Source organism: Electrona antarctica (genome assembly GCF_951216825.1).
Source record: "Electrona antarctica genome assembly, chromosome: 19".
Taxonomy (NCBI): Eukaryota; Metazoa; Chordata; class Actinopteri; order Myctophiformes; family Myctophidae; genus Electrona; species Electrona antarctica.
This window is the reverse complement of record NC_136800.1, coordinates 18,311,493-18,330,962: the sequence shown is the minus strand read 5'-3', so window position 1 is coordinate 18,330,962 and position 19,470 is coordinate 18,311,493. Positions and strand designations below refer to the sequence as shown.

The 19,470-nt window shown below is 43.4% G+C and overlaps 1 protein-coding gene across 1 annotated transcript in view; it reads left to right on the top strand.

Moving 5' to 3' along the window:
* The window catches only part of gpr158b (G protein-coupled receptor 158b), a gene marked incomplete at its 5' end in the record, with an annotated part of 101,186 nt that overhangs the window by 61,889 nt on the left and 19,827 nt on the right, over nt 1–19,470 (top strand). The window contains 2 exons of the mRNA XM_079529172.1: nt 4,404–4,472; nt 16,344–16,453. Of these exons, the coding sequence (XP_079385298.1) occupies nt 4,404–4,472; nt 16,344–16,453 (179 nt within the window). The remainder of the gene's footprint in view (nt 1–4,403; nt 4,473–16,343; nt 16,454–19,470) is intronic.

The window sequence follows — 19,470 nt, the reverse complement described above, 5'->3', positions numbered from 1 at the left end:
ATGCCTGTTATAAGTTACAAGAATGATGCACAATTGGAAATGTGTATAATGGTTGCTAATGTATAATCATGACAGCTTTCACCAACAAGATATACAGTCGCATCTAGCAACAGTGTCGCCTCCCTGTTCACTCTTGAACTATCGATAGCAATTTTGCTGTGTGTGACTGAAGCCTCACAGTTATTAATCTGTGCTCCATTCCATGTGAACATGGTCGTGAGTTAAATAAATGATGATGATGACAAATCACACCGCTGCGTTCAGTGGTGAGGTGGAGCTATACAGGCTTGGCTGCTTGTGTGAAAGCCTAACACCAGAGCTCCACCGGGCGCGTCAGCGTCGCGTCTCCGTCACCGTCAGGGAATGTTCCCTTTTTAATCAATGAAGAGTGGCTCCACTGCCCGCGTTGCGTTGACGGAGACGCGACGCGTGCATTAAAATTGTACCGGTGCGTTTTTTGTCGCACGCGACGGAGACGCAACGCGTCCGGTGGAGCCCTGGCGTTAGTGTGGTGAGGTTCTGTGCCTCATGAACAATGTTCATTGAGACTCTGAAAATAACTTTTGACATGCATAGATTTTCAATTCTAACTTTAACATGCTCTATGTGGCAGAAGATTTTCACAGATACTACCAAGGCAATTATAATTCTTAAAATGCGTTCACACACAAGCGTTGTTTCTATCTGATCTAGGTATAGAGATAGTTCGGTGTTAAATTGCTCTATAGTGTTGTAGTGGTAAGCCTTCAAAGGCCCCATAGGCTACCTTAACCCATTTAGACCTGAGGACGCATGTGTGTCATATTATAGCTTTAAACCCATTTTGGGCGGGAACCCCTTTTGGTGTTTTAACTAAGCATTATGTTATACTTTAGCTATTGAAAAATAGCAGATCTACAAGCTCATAGCGCGCCACCGAGTGGCGCGCTATGAACTTGTAGGTCTGCTATTTTTGAAAAATCGTAAAAATGCGGCACAAATCTTTGAATATATATTCTTTCAGAGCGAACGTTTTTTTTATTTCGACGTCAGGCCTGAATGGGTTAAGGCTACAGCCTTGGTTAACCTATTTAGCCAGTCATTTTATACTCAAGGATAAGCATAGCCTCCAGAAATAGCTTCTCACAATGGACTATATTAAAATTAGATAATTGTCCCAGATATAGGCACTTAACGACCACCAGAGGATTTCATTAATGAATTACATTTACAGAGTACTGCATGCGTAAAGTGAAACATCCATCTCTTTGTTCTTTTCTCATGCCTAACAAATGGAATAATTAAGTTAAGTGCCAAGTTACAGTACGAGTGCATTTAAATGCAATACCGGTATGTTTTTTTAATGGCAAGTGTGTAGATAGTTAAGTAAATCGCAACAATTTCACCAGAGATTACGGACAAATCGAGTGAAACATGTAAACCCACGCTAGCATTATGCTTCAATCAAATAATTGCCATTTTATGATAGTTCCCAGTAACTGGGGTATTAGTGTGTACACTCTACACTACAGTATGTAAAGACATACATATGAATCTAGCTTATAAACCACTTAAACCCTATATGCTTCATTGTATGTCATATCGCGAAAATAACAACGCGTATCAACTCAATGTATTGTAAGCTTTTACGTGATTGAGTTAAGTTAAGCATCTTTTTGTGGTTGGTGCGCCCAGCGCCACACCCTACTTTTAAAATTATCAGCTCCACAGCAAACCATTTCTCAAACATATTGTGATGTTGGGGCAGCTGGATTCCATGGAGTGAAGTGAGCCAGGTGTGGAGGCCAATCTCTGTCACTGCATTAAGTTAATCAAGGAGCGAAACTGAGAAGAAAAACATGTTTCTCTACATGCATTACGTCCTCCCGATGACACTCCTCACTGGCCGGTGAAAAGAAGCGGGAGAATGCTAACACCCCTGAGGAACCAGAACATACACATTTTACTCTGTGCCTGTACGTAAGACGTAACTATGGTATAAAGAATCGTGGCTGGGGGAAATTGGGACTCGGCATAAGGAGTTAATTAATCCGTTTCGAAGTTTTGTATTTTGTGATAGGCCACGCTCCAGCCCCCCACCTCACCTCCTTTTGGTTTGAAAAGTTCAACAGGTCTTCATTGCCTCAAGACAAACCTTTCCACAAGAAGTAGGTTGGGAGTGGCTTGTTGTCGTTATCAGGCAGTAACACGCGGGAGTCTGTGCCGAGATGGATTGCTGAGGTGGAGCGCCACACACCTACCATCAGCTCCCAGTACTTCCCGCACGACTTGCTGCACCCAAGCCCTGCTACTCATGCGCTGAGTTGGCGGTGCCCGGGATCGAACCCATGAACTTGTGGCCCGAAGGCGAGAGCTCTACCGACTGAGCTACCCAGACACAACCACAAACCTTTCCACAGACTTTAATGCAAATCATGCATACATGTCCTAGATATCTTGCTAACAGTCAGACACACAAATGGAAAGGGGTGAAAATACTAACTCCCATCCAACTTCGCTGGCAGAGATGATTACATTCATCACATAAAAACGCCTGACAACATACAGTGGACTACTAACAGTAAAACGTGCTTGATTAATGGTAATACTGGTATTCAGTGGGGACTTACAGTAGCTAGTCTATATAAAACACATGTCCCCAGAGCCCTGTGAATTTACATAAGACAGAAAACTGCCAAACATATAATGGGTAATTAAACCTAACCCAGAAATGGCCAGTCTTCACTCCTTTCCTTTTGTTGGAGAGGCAGAGCTGGAAAGAAACTCAGTCAGTCAATTTCGTTTGATATTATCGAGACACCTGCAGAATCTTTAATATGATACATTAATCAGCCTGCCATGGCAGAATTATTGTGTGTGTGTGTGTGTGTGTGTGTGTGTGTGTGTGTGTGTGTGTGTGTGTGTGTGTGTGTGTGTGTGTGTGTGTGTGTGTGTGTGTGTGTGTGTGTGTGTGTGTGTGTGTGTGTGTGTGTGTGTGTGTGTGTGTGTGTGTGTGTGTGTGCACACACGCACACGCACACACACACACACACACACACACACACACACACACACACACACACACACACACACACACACACACACACATATATATATATACTCTAATGCACAGCAATGTGTGTCCCTATACGTATGTGTCTGTTTAGGCTTTCTATGTCTCATTAGGGTACCAACAGGTGACAAAGTGGCGCTGTTGAGCTTCACACTGCACAGGTGCATGATGGGAAGCTGTGTTTTTAGCAGCCATTACGTCACACACAAAATAATAATAAAAATGTTAAATATAATAATTTATTATATTAAAAAAAGGCCAGGGAGGAGCGGGCTTTACTACAGTGTAGTACAGCACCACTCACTTCAGACACTTCATGTCTGATTATTATTTTTGAGTGGTGTAAACCACTCCTACAACTGGCTTTGTTAGTTTACGTGTCTGTCCGTACCAAAACAAATGAGCATGGTTGCTATGGTCACCCAGTTCACACGGGTGTGATTTCAGCTTTGTTAGTTTGTTCGTACCAAAAAATGAGCATGGTGCATTGTGAGTGGCCGGAATGAGACATTACGTCACTGACATTACGTCAGTGACCACAGCTGATCAGGCTATATAAGACCTTGCACCACTCAGTTCACACGGGTGTGATTTTTTAAACTCATGTGACTTTTAAAACACAACTTAATGTAAATCATCAGCGTTGTTTAGATTTAAATTGAGATTCTTGGATGGAATAATAGTTTATAATTTATAAGCCACTAGGTTTCCCATTATTTTCCATAATGGCTGGTTTGACCATAGGGAATTAATTTGATATTTTTTGCTGTGGAAACTTGAATGACTTGCAATCGTCTCAGTTGCAGCTAAGGGAAATAACAGGGAAACACCATTCTCTTTTCGATACCCCCTCTCCCCCCACCATTAAATTGCCTCTTTTTAAGTGGTGCAACCACTTCCTTAAGTGACTATGTGTGTGTGTGTGTGTGTGTGTGGGTGGGTGGGTGGCTGGGTGGATCGCTGGCTGGCTGGCTGCCTGTCTGGGTGGGTGCGTCTGAGCACGAAAACAGCATGGTTGTTTTTCACCACCTGTGCGCAACCTAACACACACACAAACACACGCACATATTAACTGTATATATGGTGATTTTGGGTGTGCCAGTACAGTACAGTACAGTACAGTAGAGGGACCCCTACACGGTAACTCTGTCATTTCTCAACCGTTTCGGACGTGGTGCGGCTCGCCGGAATCGGGCCGGCACCCTGGGTGCGTTCCTGTTGGTCTGGAACTCCCCCCCCCCCCCGGGGACCCCCACACGGAGTTGCACCACATATTTCACACGGGTGTGATTTTTATAGCATCTGCTGGCTACTGATACATGCATGTTGTTTCTCTCCTCTTTATCAACAGAGGATCCGTGCGTCTGGTCTCATCCTGCTGGAGGCAATCTTGACTGGAGCTCTGCTTCTCTACTTTCCCGTAAGTCACTGATCCAACTGGAAGACATACACACACACACACACACACACACACACACACACACACAAAGCCTGTAACATGGCTCTGGCTCCATATCTTAAACATAGGGTGCCATAAGGTTTTGTATACTTTTTCAGTTTTGTACCGTATGTGTGTATGGAGTTAACATTACTCTAATAGACCTGCAGGTGTGATTATAATATGCAACTCCCTGTGTATTTTTGGTTTCTTCCTGAAAGCTGAAAGTCAAAGGCCCAATCGAAATACACCACTTTAGTGACACACTGAAATCAGCCCCTCCTCTTTTTATCATACAACAACAGCTCTGGGGGCGAGGCTTCAGTTCAGGTGGGTGGTGCTAAGGTGAAAACCAGGTATACTTATGAACTGGTGGGTGTGGCCACATAAAAACATCATTTCAACACTTTCTGTACACTTTTTAAAAAGAATCTTCCTCCTAATCATAATACCTGATGATCCTGTTTTAGGGGGTAAGAAAATCACGGCACTCCGTCTTTAACCATTTAAACCCTACAGTCCCCTTGCAGGGCTCTATACTACTACTAATAATAATAATATGTATTGTCCCATGGTCTGATCAACACTCACAACAAAACAACTTATAGTACAGAAAACATTACACCCAAGACAATACAAATCCTATCGGCGGGGCAGTTTGTTTAATAGGGGACAAAGCTCCTACTAAAACTGACCTTTTTCCATGGCAAGGTTCTGTATCTTTGTCCTGATGGCATGAGGTTGAAAAAGCGATACAGGGGATGATCAGAGTTATGTGATATTGAAAGTGCTAGCCTTGTGATGGTCTTATTGTTCATATCAGAAAGTGTGGGAAGTCCGATGATCTTGGAAGCAATACGGGTAACACTGAAAAGTTTGTTTCTGTTAGGCATGGACAGTATGGTGTACAGTACAGTACAACAGAACAGGTTGGATAATGCTTTTGTACAATAATAACAGAAGATGAGGAGCAACAGATAATGATCTTAACTTACGGATTACATGGAGTCTTTGCTGAAAGCGTGACTGGATAGATGTAATGTGTTGATCAAACCTAAGACTATTGTCCAGAGTGAGTCGATATGTAAAACTGGCAACCTGTTTTACCATTAATAAGGAGTGGGTTAAGTGGGTTGTTTCGATGACCAGTTCTTTTATTTTGTCCACATTCAACTCTAGATAGTTTTCAGTGCACCACTGTGTAAAATGGGAAATAGTGTTCTGATAGACTGGAGTAATAGAGTTATTAATATGTTGCAGTCCGAGAATGGCAGTATCATCAGTGTATTTAAAGTATGTGATGTTGCTGGGTGAAGGGCTATAAATACAGTAATTTGTGTATAGTTTGTAGAGGACACAACCCTGGGGGGCCACTGTGTTGGTGATGACAGTTGATGAAAATGATGCACCTACTTTAACTGTTTGTGGTCTGTTACTCAATACGTTGTGAGTCCAGTGGAGGAGGAGTGGAGGGATGTTGAGGTGATGCAGCTTTTGGATCATGTGATGGCGTTGAACGGTGTTAAAAGCTGAACTAAAATCAACAAAAGAATAGTGGTAAAATTGTCCGAAGATGAATCCAGATGTTGGAGAAGGGAGTGAAGGAGGCATGCCACAGCATCCTCTGTCCCCCTCTTTGCCCTATAGGCAAACTGACAGCTGGCAGAATGATGTTCAAAATCAGTCTTTCCAGGCATTTCATCATTATTGAAGTTAGTTCAACAGGTCTGTGGTTAGGTTCTGAGGGGCGGTGTTTCTTGGGTACCGGTATGATAGTGGATGTTTTCCAGAGGGTGGGTATGGATGCTGTCCTGTAGGACTCCCAGAAGATTATGGAGTGAAGGATGGGGGAGAGCTCCAAGGCACAAAGCTTGAGCACATTTGCCGAGATGCCATCCGTCTGTGGCGCTTTGTCAGGCTTACACCTAGGCCTCCCAGTTTTGCGGAAAATAGCCAATCTGCTATTGTCGCCAAAGAATAGGGATGCTAGGGTTCAAGTGGTTCAACGAGAAGCCATTTGGATCAGCATGCTCTAATGTGATAATTTCTGAGTAAATCTGTGAGAAGTGAGTTAATGGACCACTTAACCCATTTTCAACCTATCTTCAATTGGTCTAATGCTTCAACAACCTTCATGCACGCTCATCTGCATGTTTATGCATTTGTTTCATTTAGCGTTTCTGTGCATGTAACGACTCACCGAGTCTAGGCCGGTTACATTAAATAAGGCAAGGTGGTAAAATGCCAAACGTTGTTTTATTACTCTTTTGTGGCATACAACATGATGGGAAACAATAAGTGCTATTTACATGTATTCAATATGAATTAAATTGAAGTTAACAAACATAAATGACACACGGAGCAACTCAGGGAAATAAACAAAAGCATTCTAAAACTAACCTTGAATTTTAGACACTAACCTAACAAGCGAAAATAAAGTGACAACAGTACCCGGCCTACTATTGCCTACTCTAAATTAATCTAACAAAATACGGCTCAGTACAAAAAGCAGGCTTCCGTGTAATAAATAATAATAATAATAATAATAATAAAAAAGCAGGCTTCCGTGTAGGCCCAGTGCTCAGACATACAGTAATAGAATGACTACGGTTATAGCAACAAACAGGGTTTCACTCAATAGATGAATTCACTCAATAGATGAATTCACTCAATAGATGGATTAAACATAGCAACTCTTGCAATGATGTTTCTATAGTACTACTCCGTGCATGCTCTCTCTGCACGGAGGGCGTGGCGCGCTGCCTCTAGCCTGCTCCACTCTGGAGATTGGCTGTTGGACAGCGGCCGGGAATGAAGTCCTCCGAACGCCTTTATGCCGTCAGGTGGACGCAGGTGTAGGAGCTGGTTGGAGGAGCGAGGTGCGGAGCGGCCGACCAACAGTGGAGCGTCGGGAACGCTCCCCACCAATGGCTGCGCTGACGGATCTGCAGGGAGGGAATAAGCAACGGGGCGCGTGCTGCGCGCACCAATACAGACACACAGCCCAGACCCACATACAGTACCTATAGGCCTATGGCCGTAACAGTGCACCTGCTTGGTTTAAAAAAACAAGTATACGGGTACATGCGTGCATGGAGTTTGTGGGCATTTGTGTGTGTATGTGACTGATAGAGCTGCTATTGTATAACAGGGAAACAGATGGAAGATGGCTGAGAACAGCGTAATGGGGAGAGCTGATGTGGCTAGGGGATTCTCTCCCTTCAAATAGTTACACAGGCTGCCAAAAGAAAGTCACGGCTCTGCGCCAACACAAACAGCCAACTTGACGTCTAGAGGTTTGCCATTTTGGGCAGAAAGACAAAGTCTCAGCGTGATTGTGCCGTCTTTTGGGATGAGGGCTTTCCTCTCAATCTAAATGTAGTGTAACCACAGATAAATCATTTTGCATTAGCATGAAGTAGAACCAAAATCTGAGTAAACATTAGACTTACCGAGGGCTCAATTAATTGAGTGATAAAGTATGTCCATGTTTTGTATGCAGACTTTGCACATTTGTTACATTACCAACAAAGATGATATATCAAGCATCTAGCTCTTCCTCCCTACTGCAGGTCACTTAACAGGCCACTAGAGATGAAATACCGCAGTGCAAACAATAATACTAATAACGGAATTCGACATAGTAATTGTTTCTGTATAATCAATAGTACAAATGCACAATAAAATAGGAACTAAAATACACCATACAGTCAGTAATAGTATACACATACAAGAGAAGAGATATAACAAAGCTCCATATACCCTGTAGTGCCCTTCAAAGGGAACATCAGTTCAGGCCCAAAAAGGTACGACGAGATAGAAAGTTAAGAAAGTCTCTACAAGAATGGCTTTCTGTTCCTGAAATGATTCTCTCCCCAGGGCACATTTCTCCTTCCACCTGCATAAGTTGCCAAAGATGCACTCCAGCCAGGGTCTCGCCCTGGTATCTCCTTTGCCCTTTTACTGTCTGTCTGTCTGTCTGTCTGTCTGTCTGTCTGTCTGTCTGTCTGTCTGTCTGTCTGTCTGTCTGTCTGTCTGTCTGTCTGTCTGTCTGTCTGTCTGTGCCTCTCTCTCTCTCTCTCTCTCTCTCTCTCTCTCTCTCTCTCTCCCTCCTTTCTTTTGCCTGTCTCCTTTCTCTTCCCTTCTTCCTCTGATCCGCACTCCCACCGCCCTCCATCCAGACATCGGCTGCTTCTTACCATCACCACCACAGCACCCCTCGGAGCCCCCCCCCCCTCCCCCCTCCCCCTGCTGCTCTGCCCTGAGCTGAAGCTCAATGCATTTTTAAGCAGTCCATCAAGTTCTAGCACAACTCGTTTTAAAAATAAATCTTCTGATTAATTGATGGAGGAGCCCAGAGCAAAGAGGGAGGAGGGTCTGTGTTTGCATATCAAATGATATGAAAAACTGTCTGCTCCTCTTCTGTCCAGTCTGTGGGGACCCCGCAGAGGGGGGTGCAGAAAGGGTGTGTCACTCTGGTCTGCAGTGTGTACAGGTATCTTTGCATTCACTAATGTATACATGTGCGGCTGTTCTCAGAACCCATGGCCTACTTTTTCCTCTTACTTGAGAGAGAGAGAGAGAGAGAGAGAGAGAGAGAGAGAGAGAGAGAGAGAGAGAGAGAGAGAGAGAGAGAGAGAGAGAGAGAGAGAGAGAGAGAGAGAGAGAGAGAGAGAGAGAGAGAGAGAGAGAGAGAGAGAGAGAGAGAGAGAGAGAGAGAGAGAGAGAGAGAGAGAGAGAGAGAGAGAGAGAGAGAGAGAGAGAGAGAGAGAGAGAGACTGAGAGAGAGACTGAGAGAGAGACTGAGAGAGAGACTGAGACTGAGACTGAGACTGAGACTGAAGGCTGGCTATTTATTCAGCATATGAAGACATGGAGTCAGGAAGGTTCAGCTAATCCTAGCTACAGGTGAGCACCCGGCAGACAGAAGCACCTGGTGGAGTCCGAATGGAGGACACCATCAGATATGCTGCACAGTGATCACACAGGAAACTCCTATCTGTGTTAACTCTGAAGTGTATATTTTTGTGCTTTAACAACTTAACCACTTCTGTATTGTTTATAGCTAGGACTGCTAGTTTCCCTCTATACCAAATCTATTTGTTGAAAATAGCTGATTTGCAATGTGATGCGCTGTGAACTTGTAGATCTGCTATTTTTGCTGAAGGCTTGCTCAAGAATAGGGATGCTAGGGCTTGTTATTAAACAGTCAGTTTTCAAGCTCACCGTGCATCGCAAGACACAGACGGATGGCATCTCGGCAAACTCAAGCTCAAGCTTTGTGCCTTGGAGCTCTCCCCCATCCTTCACTCCATCTTCTGGGAGTCCTACAGGACAGCTCACCATGCATCGCAAGACACACAACACATTTTGAGCTTTTAGATTTTCACCGAATGTCTATTTTTGCAGAATATTTGCATATCTTTGCGGAATGTTCACCTACTGTATTTTGATATTCCCAGAATTCACGTGGTTAATTCTTTTTTATGACCTTCCTCTTACTGTTCTGTTATTGCTACTGCAACAAAGCTAGCTGTAGTAAATCTCACTATCACACTCATAAGGGGTGTCAGATATAGTAGATGTTTAGAAATATTATTACTAAATGTTTAATTTAAACAAAGAGCATAAGAGGCTTCACCAGTTCACCATTACCCTGGATCGACTGACTGATTTTATCTCCCAGCTGCGTCATTCAGACACTGTTCTTGGGTATAATTCAGACTTGGCTTCACATGACCAGCCTGCAAATGACAGGCCTTGGTTGGCTGCAAGGCTTTCATTAGCATCCTGGAACAGGAGAATAATTAGCTCGCTGCCTCGGTGCTCAACACGCAATCTTGGCCCCGCGAGATGCCTCACTTACGTAGGGTTAAGTGCAGACGCACCGAGAGTCATAATAATGCATTAATAATGCAGTGAACACATCTGAGGAGGCCTAATGAGACTGGAACTGATCCGAATTCAGAAACGCCTTTCAGGTTATAGGAAACTAGGCATTTGTAGGTTTAAATACAAACATCTTTGTGTTAATTAATTAGTTACATGCCATGTATTTAATTACACATTTAATCTAAATCCTCTGTGTAATTGCCAGAAATTACCTACTATTACCTACCTTTAATAATGACACATTCTGTATGTGTTATGTCACAGCTCAGGGATTCTTCCATTTATTACCTTAAAATCTCTCTGAGGCCGTGCTTCATGTCGTTCATGAGTACCGTTATACATGATACATTCAAGGATTAGATGAGGGAAAAGAGATATCAAATGGTTTTACTGTTATTATACCTTCTGTTATTATGTTTTGTCTTCACAGCACATAACTTTTGTGAGTGAGTGCCAAATAATCCTTTTTGAATCTCGAATCCTTTCTCTTTATGAAAACGGAAAAAGTTCCAGTGTCGTCATAATCATTGAAAGAAACCCACGCCTTCTCCTTTCCTCACTAATTTCCCAATTTAGGGCTTTAGTGCAGCCCTAAATTGGCTGATGGTTTCCCAAAGCCGGCCACAGATGTTCTCCAAGCAAGGATACCTGTCATCTCTCAAAGGCCTCTGATGCAGAGCTGCCATTAGTGATACCTGCTCTTCTGCAAGGTCTCATACTCTACTCATTATTATGTCTTGGATCTCTAGGCTCTGGAAGACATTGCAAAAGGGACCAGGATTTGAAACACGTTGTTGCTGTCGGGCAGAAACCCGCTTATCTGGATATTTCAACTTCTTGTGTTTTAATGACTGCCTTACTTGATCATACTACAGCGTCACACAGAAATACAGTTGGGTGCCACCGATATTGTCCCTTATCATTTGACCCATTTAGGCCTGACCTCAAAACTTTTAAAAATCCTTCTAAATCCTGAATTAGCTAAATTATAACATAATGTTTAAAACACCAAAAGGGGTTCCCGCCCAAAATGGGTTAACTGTCCTTTTGCGCAGATCACGCAAACCTCAGCAAAAAGAAAAGGACAATATCGATGGCCTCCAACTGTATCAAATGTTTAGAGCATGTAGATCTGCTCCTTTTGATGTTTTTAATTAGAATTCAGAAAAGTAACTGTTTTGGACATACAGTATGAGGTTTCCACCCGGCATACTGTAGATGATAATAAGATAATTACTTAATGTGTATATATTATTTATTATGGTAATTTATATATGGAATAATCATGATTGAGGCAACTGTACTGTGAGACTGCACTCGCATGTGAAGATGTTTTGCTTGAATTATGTAGAACCCATTAGACCACATGACTGAGTTGATTTGAGAAACATCATGTGTGGACAGTATGTGCCGAAAGAGATCGTAAGTTAAAAGAAATGAAAAGGATATATATTTTTTTGTACTTCAGTGGAAGTTGCTACAATATAACAAACTGGAAGAGAACCACAATGTCGATCATCCTTTTATATTGACATACGTATGCATGCCTCTCTCAAGCTTGATGTGTCATCATCACTGCCTTAGCGTCATTTGTGAGAACGAACCATGAGAAATGCCATGGTCCATCATTGTGCCACATTGTGGATCTTGTAATTCATGTGGCCAGCCTGTGACGTCAGTCATTTATGACAGTGGTTCCCCAATGTTTTAGCCCGTGACCCAAAAGAGTGTGAGCTTGTAGATTGGCTATTTTCACTACATCTTACTTAGACACTTCACATGCATAAACAGGGGCGACTGTGGCTCAAGAGGTAGAGCAGGTCGTCCAATGATCCATGGGTCGGCGGTTTGAATCCCGGCTCCTCCTGTCTACATGTCGAAGTGTCCTTGGGCAAGACACTGAACCCCAAATTGCTCCCGATGTGCTGGTTGGTACCTTGCATGGCTTCCGCCGCAATCGGTGTATGAATGTGTGTGTGAATGGGTGAATGTAATGCACAATCTATGTAAAGTGCCTTGGATAAAGGAGCTATATAAATGCACCATTTACCATTTACCATTTATAAACATGCACAGCAAATGAGATGGCAATCCAGCCCATCGTTTGTTTAGATTTGCATAGAGCTATATGTTATCTGGAAGAACCAGATATCCAACTCTGTTATCCAACTCTTTATAGACTGTTTCAGACAGTAGGCTACTTAGCAGGTCGACACAATGGATGGACCGTCACTATTGATATTCATCCAAGGTCGGTCAAGCACACAACAGCATTAAACATGCACGCACATACAGAACAGAATGAGACAGTAGTAGTACTGATACTCAATCATATGATGTACATTCCTGACCTGGATATATTCACTGGTGACAGATCTATCTTATGTAATCGTATCTTAACAATTTAACATGAAACATAAAAGTCAATAGGCATACAGGCCCTGCAGTGTCCTAGAAACTGACACATGAAAAGAAAGAGAAAAAAAAACACAGAAAGGTCTGACAGAACATAACATATTAACGTTGTTCCTTAGGGGCGGTGCGTGGGAGAGGGGAGATTACAGGATAATAGGATCGGACAGCCACTGCAGATGAGGTCCTGCAGGCATTCCATCCAAATCCAGAAATAATACTCGAGCCCCAAACAACTGCAGTCTCTGCTCTCTGTGGTTGGTGTCTGTCTATGCAATTTTAAAGTCATTCTAACGGCCCAGATCACAGACTCCCTGTCGTTTTATGTTCCTTCACGAGGCCCAAGGCTTAGATTCTCTACAGCAGAACATTGGAGATGCAGCTTATTTCAGTTGTATTATGCTCCGAAATGATGGAACACCTTATCTAACGAGATTAGAGAGGCAGGCTCTGTTGAAATCTTCAAACGACACTTAAAAACATCAATGCAGCGGTCTTTCTCGTTTTCTTCTTTTAATGCAAAGCACTTTTGCACTTCCTGTAACTAAATAGGTACTATGATTATACTAGGAGGAAGATTTCTTTCAAAAAAGTGTACAGAAAGTGTTAAAATTATGTTTTTATGAGGCTACAACCACCAGTTCATTAAGTATACCTGGTTTTCATCTTAGCACCGCCCACCTGAACTTAAGCCACGCCCACAGCTGTTGTATGATAATGTGGGAGGGGTTAGGGGAGGGGTTAGGGTTATGATGTCACTAAAATGGTGTTATTTCGATTGGGCCTTTTGACTCAAAGGCTTTCAGCTTTCAGGAAGAAACCAAAAATACACAGGGAAGACATATTTGAATATTATAACCACACCTGGGGGTCTACCAGAGTAATGTTAAGTTCATAGACACATGCAAAACAGAAAAAGTACAAAAATCACGGCTTTAATATTTTCAATGTAAAGCACTTTGAGCTGCATGTTTTGTTTAAAAGATGCTTTACAAAAGTGTTATTATTATTATTACTTGCACAAGCAGAGCGCGCAAGTATTGTGGTCGTGCTGGTGCGAATGCACGTGTATGCTTGGTAGGTATTGATGGTGACGTAATTAAGATATGTATCAATGCCGGGTTATAACTGGCTTAAACGTAATAAACCTCGACAGCCAGTTATAACCTGACATTGAAACATATCTTAACTAGAGAAAGTGCCCTTCTGGGCACAGGTCTCCACCAGGAGGATAGGAGTGTGTGTGATGTTTGGCAAAATGTTTAGAGTAATATAAGTGTGTGTGTGTGTGTGTGTGTGTGTGTGTGTGTGTGTGTGTGTGTGTGTGTGTGTGTGTGTGTGTGTGTGTGTGTGTGTGTGTGTGTGTGTGTGTGTGTGTGTGTGTGTGTGTGTGTGACACAGCTTGGCCTGTTGTAGCGCCACCATGAGGCTGATTTGAAAACTGTCAAGTGGCATTTCTTCCTCAGCCTAGTGGGAATATGCATGCACAGTTTCACCACAATCGGACACTGCGTTGAGTAGTTGTGGCGATTTGTACAAAACGGGTACAAAGCGGGCTACTCCTGAAAAGTTTAGAAGCCAATCGTAGGCAATGAAGGTGGATTATGAGAAATCAAACAAACCCGTCTTGATCACATGACTATGGAGAGCATGTGTACCGATTTGCGTGAAATTTGGATAACATCTGAAGGAGTAATATTAGAAAATGTGTTTTACATATGTCGGCCTCCTGGTGGCGCTATAAAGAGCAGATGTGAAAAATTCCAGGCAAAGGTTTTTCCTTGGCCTCTAGGGAGTTGGCATACAAAGTTATCCACAAATCCGTGCAGTTGGAGGTAAAAACACTTTTCGGCCAGTTATAGCGCCACCATGAGGCTGAGTTGAAAATGTTAACGTGGCATTTCTTCCTCGGCCTAGTGGGAATGTGCGTGCGCAATTTCACGGAAATCAGACGATGTGTTCATGATTTGCAGCATTTTGTTTGAAACTGAGCACTCCTGCAAACTTTGGAAGCCAATCTTAGCCAATCAGGATGGAGTCTGAGAAATCTGAAAGACCCGTTTCGTTGAATGGCTCTAGAGAGACTGTGTACCAATTTGCGTGATGTTTGGACAAAATCTGTAGGTGTACTGTCCAAAAACTTGTTTTGCACAAAGCGGCCTCCTGGTGGCGCTATAACAGGCCGTTCTGGAATCTTTGGGGCAGAGGTTCATCGTTGGCATCCAGGGAGTGCGTGTGCAAAATTTGGCATCGACCGGGTTAACGGTGCCGGAGATTAGCTGTTCACAGACGGACGGACACACGGACAGACGGACACACGGACACACGGAGTGCAAAACATACTCTCTCCCCATGCCTTCGGCCTGTTGGAGACAATTACGTCACCATCAACATCAGTATATACCTACCAAGCATACACACATAATAAATCACACCTGTGTGAAGTGAGGGGCGCAAATATATTAAAGTCTAACTCATGTTGATTAGGTGATGTAATGGTGATGTAAAACAAACGGTGCCAACACAAACATTAAACGCCATTAACAATAAAGAGACAATAATATATATGACGTAAACGATACATTATGACGTACATTTTCCCTTTATTGTCAATGCGTTTACTAAGCAACTCCTTGCATGTTGCAAGGAGTTGCATGTTGCAAGGAGTTGCATGTTGAAAGGAGTTGCATGTTGCAAGTAGTTGCATGTTTCAAGTAGTTGCATGTTGCAAGGAGTTGCATGTTGCAAGGAGTTGCATGTTGCAAGGAGTTGCATGGCGACCCTCTAGGGCTTATGACAGCGTTACGACAACTCTGTTCACTTCATGTGGCCAGGCTCTTCTACATAGGCTTCTATTGGTTTGTCCCTTTAAAAGGAACAACCACAGGGGCACGGTGGCACAGTTGGTAGTGCTGTCGCCTCACAGCTAGAAGGTCCTGGGTTCGATTCCCGCTCGGGGCGCTGTGGGTGCTGGCGGCGTGTTTCCTCCTCCGCGTCATCAGTGCCCATACCCGAGGCGGGGTTGGCAAAAGGGCCTTTCTGTGTGGAGTTTGCATGTTCTCCCTGTGTCCCCTAGGGTAGGTACCCTCACAAAAAACATGCAGTAATCATGGTCTCTAAACTGCCTCCCCCTGGCCAACCGGGGCGCCTGATGGAGGGGAAAGGAACTGGTTGGAATAACGTGTTCCTTCCACGCACTACGTCCAACCAGAGAAACTCCCCCTTGTCAGGTGTAAAGGAGCAACTTGGACACTCAGGCATGAAGGAAGCATGAGTTCAAGTCCGTTGCTCACCCCATGTCCCCCATATATGGGGACTAGGTTGGCGGAGGGTGTGTAGAGCCCAGGATCACATTAGATAATTGACACAGGGGTGAAAAATGGGTTACAAAAATCGTGGCATAAAAAAAAATTATATAAAAAAAAAAAGGAACAACCGGAAGTTTACGGAATGCATTGGAGTCTATGGGCTTGCACGAGTACAATGTCGTAACTCTGTCTTACTCTATGGCTCTGTCCAAACCCTGATGTGCCACTCCTCCCCCTCCAGGTCCTGATCCTCTACATTCAGCCCAGCGTGTTAGGCTGCATCCTCCTGAGGTGGCTGCGTCTTCTGGGCTTCGCCACCATGTACGGCACCGTGGTCCTGAAGCTCTACAGGTACTACTTAACTTCATGTACGGCACCGTGGTCCTGAAGCTCTACAGGTACTACATAACTTCATGTACGGCACCGTGGTCCTGAAGCTCTACAGGTACTACATAACTTCATGTACGGCACCGTGGTCCTGAAGCTCTACAGGTACTACATAACTTCATGTACGGCACCGTGGTCCTGAAGCTCTACAGGTACTACATAACTTCATGTACGGCACCGTGGTCCTGAAGCTCTACAGGTACTACATAACTTCATGTACGGCACCGTGGTCCTGAAGCTCTACAGGTACTACATAACTTCATGTACGGCACCGTGGTCCTGAAGCTCTACAGGTACTACATAACTTCATGTACGGCACCGTAGTCCTGAAGCTCTACAGGTACTACATAACTTCATGTACGGCACCGTGGTCCTGAAGCTCTACAGGTACTACATAACTTCATGTACGGCACCGTGGTCCTGAAGCTCTACAGGTACTACATAACTTCATGTACGGCACCGTGGTCCTGAAGCTCTACAGGTACTACATAACTTCATGGTGACCAACAATTTGTGAGGCACTTCTTGTTCAATCGACCATTACCACGAGGCATTACAACATGAAAATGGGACGAGGAAAATAAAATATAACAAAGTATCATCAAGTGCAAGGAATTCAGATGCAAAAGGTGCAAGAAGCGAAATAAGGTGAGCTATTTATAATATCAGCTTTGGGACATCCAGTTGATAATACAGTAGCTTGTCACTCCTTGGATTAATACAAAATATTAATAATACAAAATTAGATTTTCTTCATTTCTGGCAGCCTTCTTTATGTCTTGACTCGTGTGTCAACTATTGGCTTAAAAGTATGTACAAGTCAGTCTCTTAACGCTTTATTCAATAGAGACTGTGGATAATCTCCCAGGTGACATTTCTAAAACCTGGCGCAGATTTTTGCAGCCATTCTTGCCACTGTTCTAGTAATTACTTTGCATTTCAGAATCAACTTTATTGTCACATCACAGGTGTACAGGTCTAAAACAGTGGGTGAAATTCGTTTTTGTTCAAGCTGCATTGTTTTTGTTATTTGCATAAGAGAAAGGGGAGAAGAAGAATGGGTTTAAGGGGGAAGAGAGATCAATAAAAAAACAAATTATGTACATACACATGTGGTACTGGATATCTATCCAGCGCGGTAAGTGCCTGAGCTAAGACATAAAGGTGTGTGAGCATAGCGGCAGGTATATACTGTACAGGATATTGTATATACTGGGCGTTAGTTTAAGGTGTGAATAAATAAATAATAATAATACGGTGCAATGTGTCAACGGGCGTCGCTTGCATATAGTCCATATAAGGTAACTGACACTGGTATAATCCACAGGAGCAAAAACAGCCCAAGTCACTGTCCCAGGTATATATAATCCACATTTTTGGAAGTCCATAGACGTCCTGTAGGAGATCTCCTCATCTCAGATAACTTTGCAACGCAAGACTAGGCCTGGCATGTTTAAAAGGGAGGGGATCTGACCTGACCCTTTAACTGTGACTCACAACAATATACATTTCTGCTAAATAGAGCTAACCATTTTATAAAGCAAAAGTTTGTTTCATTTTCTGTTCATTAGTGCAATATCAGCTTGCAGAGACTTGCTTTAGATAGGTAATCCGACACATTGATGTTCATGGCGCCAATATGTTTGTTACATTTTAATGCATTTTTAAACAAGGATTGATTTGAACTGTCGAGCTGAAAATAATCCTGTACGTAAGTATAGATTTACCAGCTAAATTCAGACATCCATTTCCATTACTTAGCTTGTGTGCCCTTGTATTCTTTCAAAATAGCGACGTGGGGTGCCCATCCGATGACATTTTTGTTCAAAACAAGCTTTATTCCACAGCCCAGAGCCGACGCTGTGATGCCCTCCATGATGGATCATTACTACCCGTTTACCGACCGTGTGATTTCTTTCTACGTCCGAGGCTAGATAGAGACCCGCCCTTGGTGACGCCCCGCGCGAGTAGAGGAAGTAGGGAGAAGCTTAGCGATAATAATATGAAAACGTTAGCGATTTAGCGATAATAATATTAAAACGCCAACATTTATCTGTCCCCGATAAAAGGTAAGTCTTGTAACTGTATGAAGTAAGTAGGCTTAGTAATTGTCTCGTGAACACTTCTTTTTGTTGTAGTTTGCACAGAACGAAAAGCCGCGGAAGCATAATAATAATTAATAATATTAAAACGCCAACATTTATCTGTCGCCGCATGACATAATCATAATCATGACATGATTCATGACGGTGAACTATGGCTTACGTTTACGTCCTGTGTGCATGTGTAGGCAAAAGTGTGTGTTTATTGTGCTCATGATATGATTTTCTGTAGTGTGTGTGTTGCTGCGCGGGGCGTCACCAAGGGCGGGTCTCTGTCTAGCCTCGGACGTAGAAAGAAATCACGCTTACCGACCAGGGCTAGAAAAACATCGTCACGGTCCCTAACATAAGATGTAGGCCTATACGTCTGGTCTGGAGTTTTGGCTCTTCAAAATAAGAGCTGAACGGGGGAAAATGCTGGCGTGAATTATATCACGATTTATCAATAAATGCTAGCGGTTTAAGTGTTAAACACAATGATGTGCAACCAACATTCAACATTGACCCCTCTCCTCTCCTCTACTCTGGAGAAATTGAGTTAACCTGTAAATGTAAACACAATTATACACACACACGTGTGTGCGCAGCTGCGCATGCACATGCAAATGCACTCACACGCACACGTGGACACACAAGTATGCAAGTATGCAAATGCTCTTGCGCCTCCTGACTTCAGGGCTCCACTTGTCAGTAGGGCTGCATGTTCAAGTGTCATTTCCAAACACTCAGCGCACCCCCCCACGCTCCCGAGTGGGCCTTCAATGCTGAGAATGAAATGTGGGGGTCAAAGGCCTTACGGGCCGGGCCTTACGGACAAAATTACCAATTCGTTTTCTCCTGGTGCGGAGGCGGATGTGGAGCCCACCCCCTCAGGTCAGC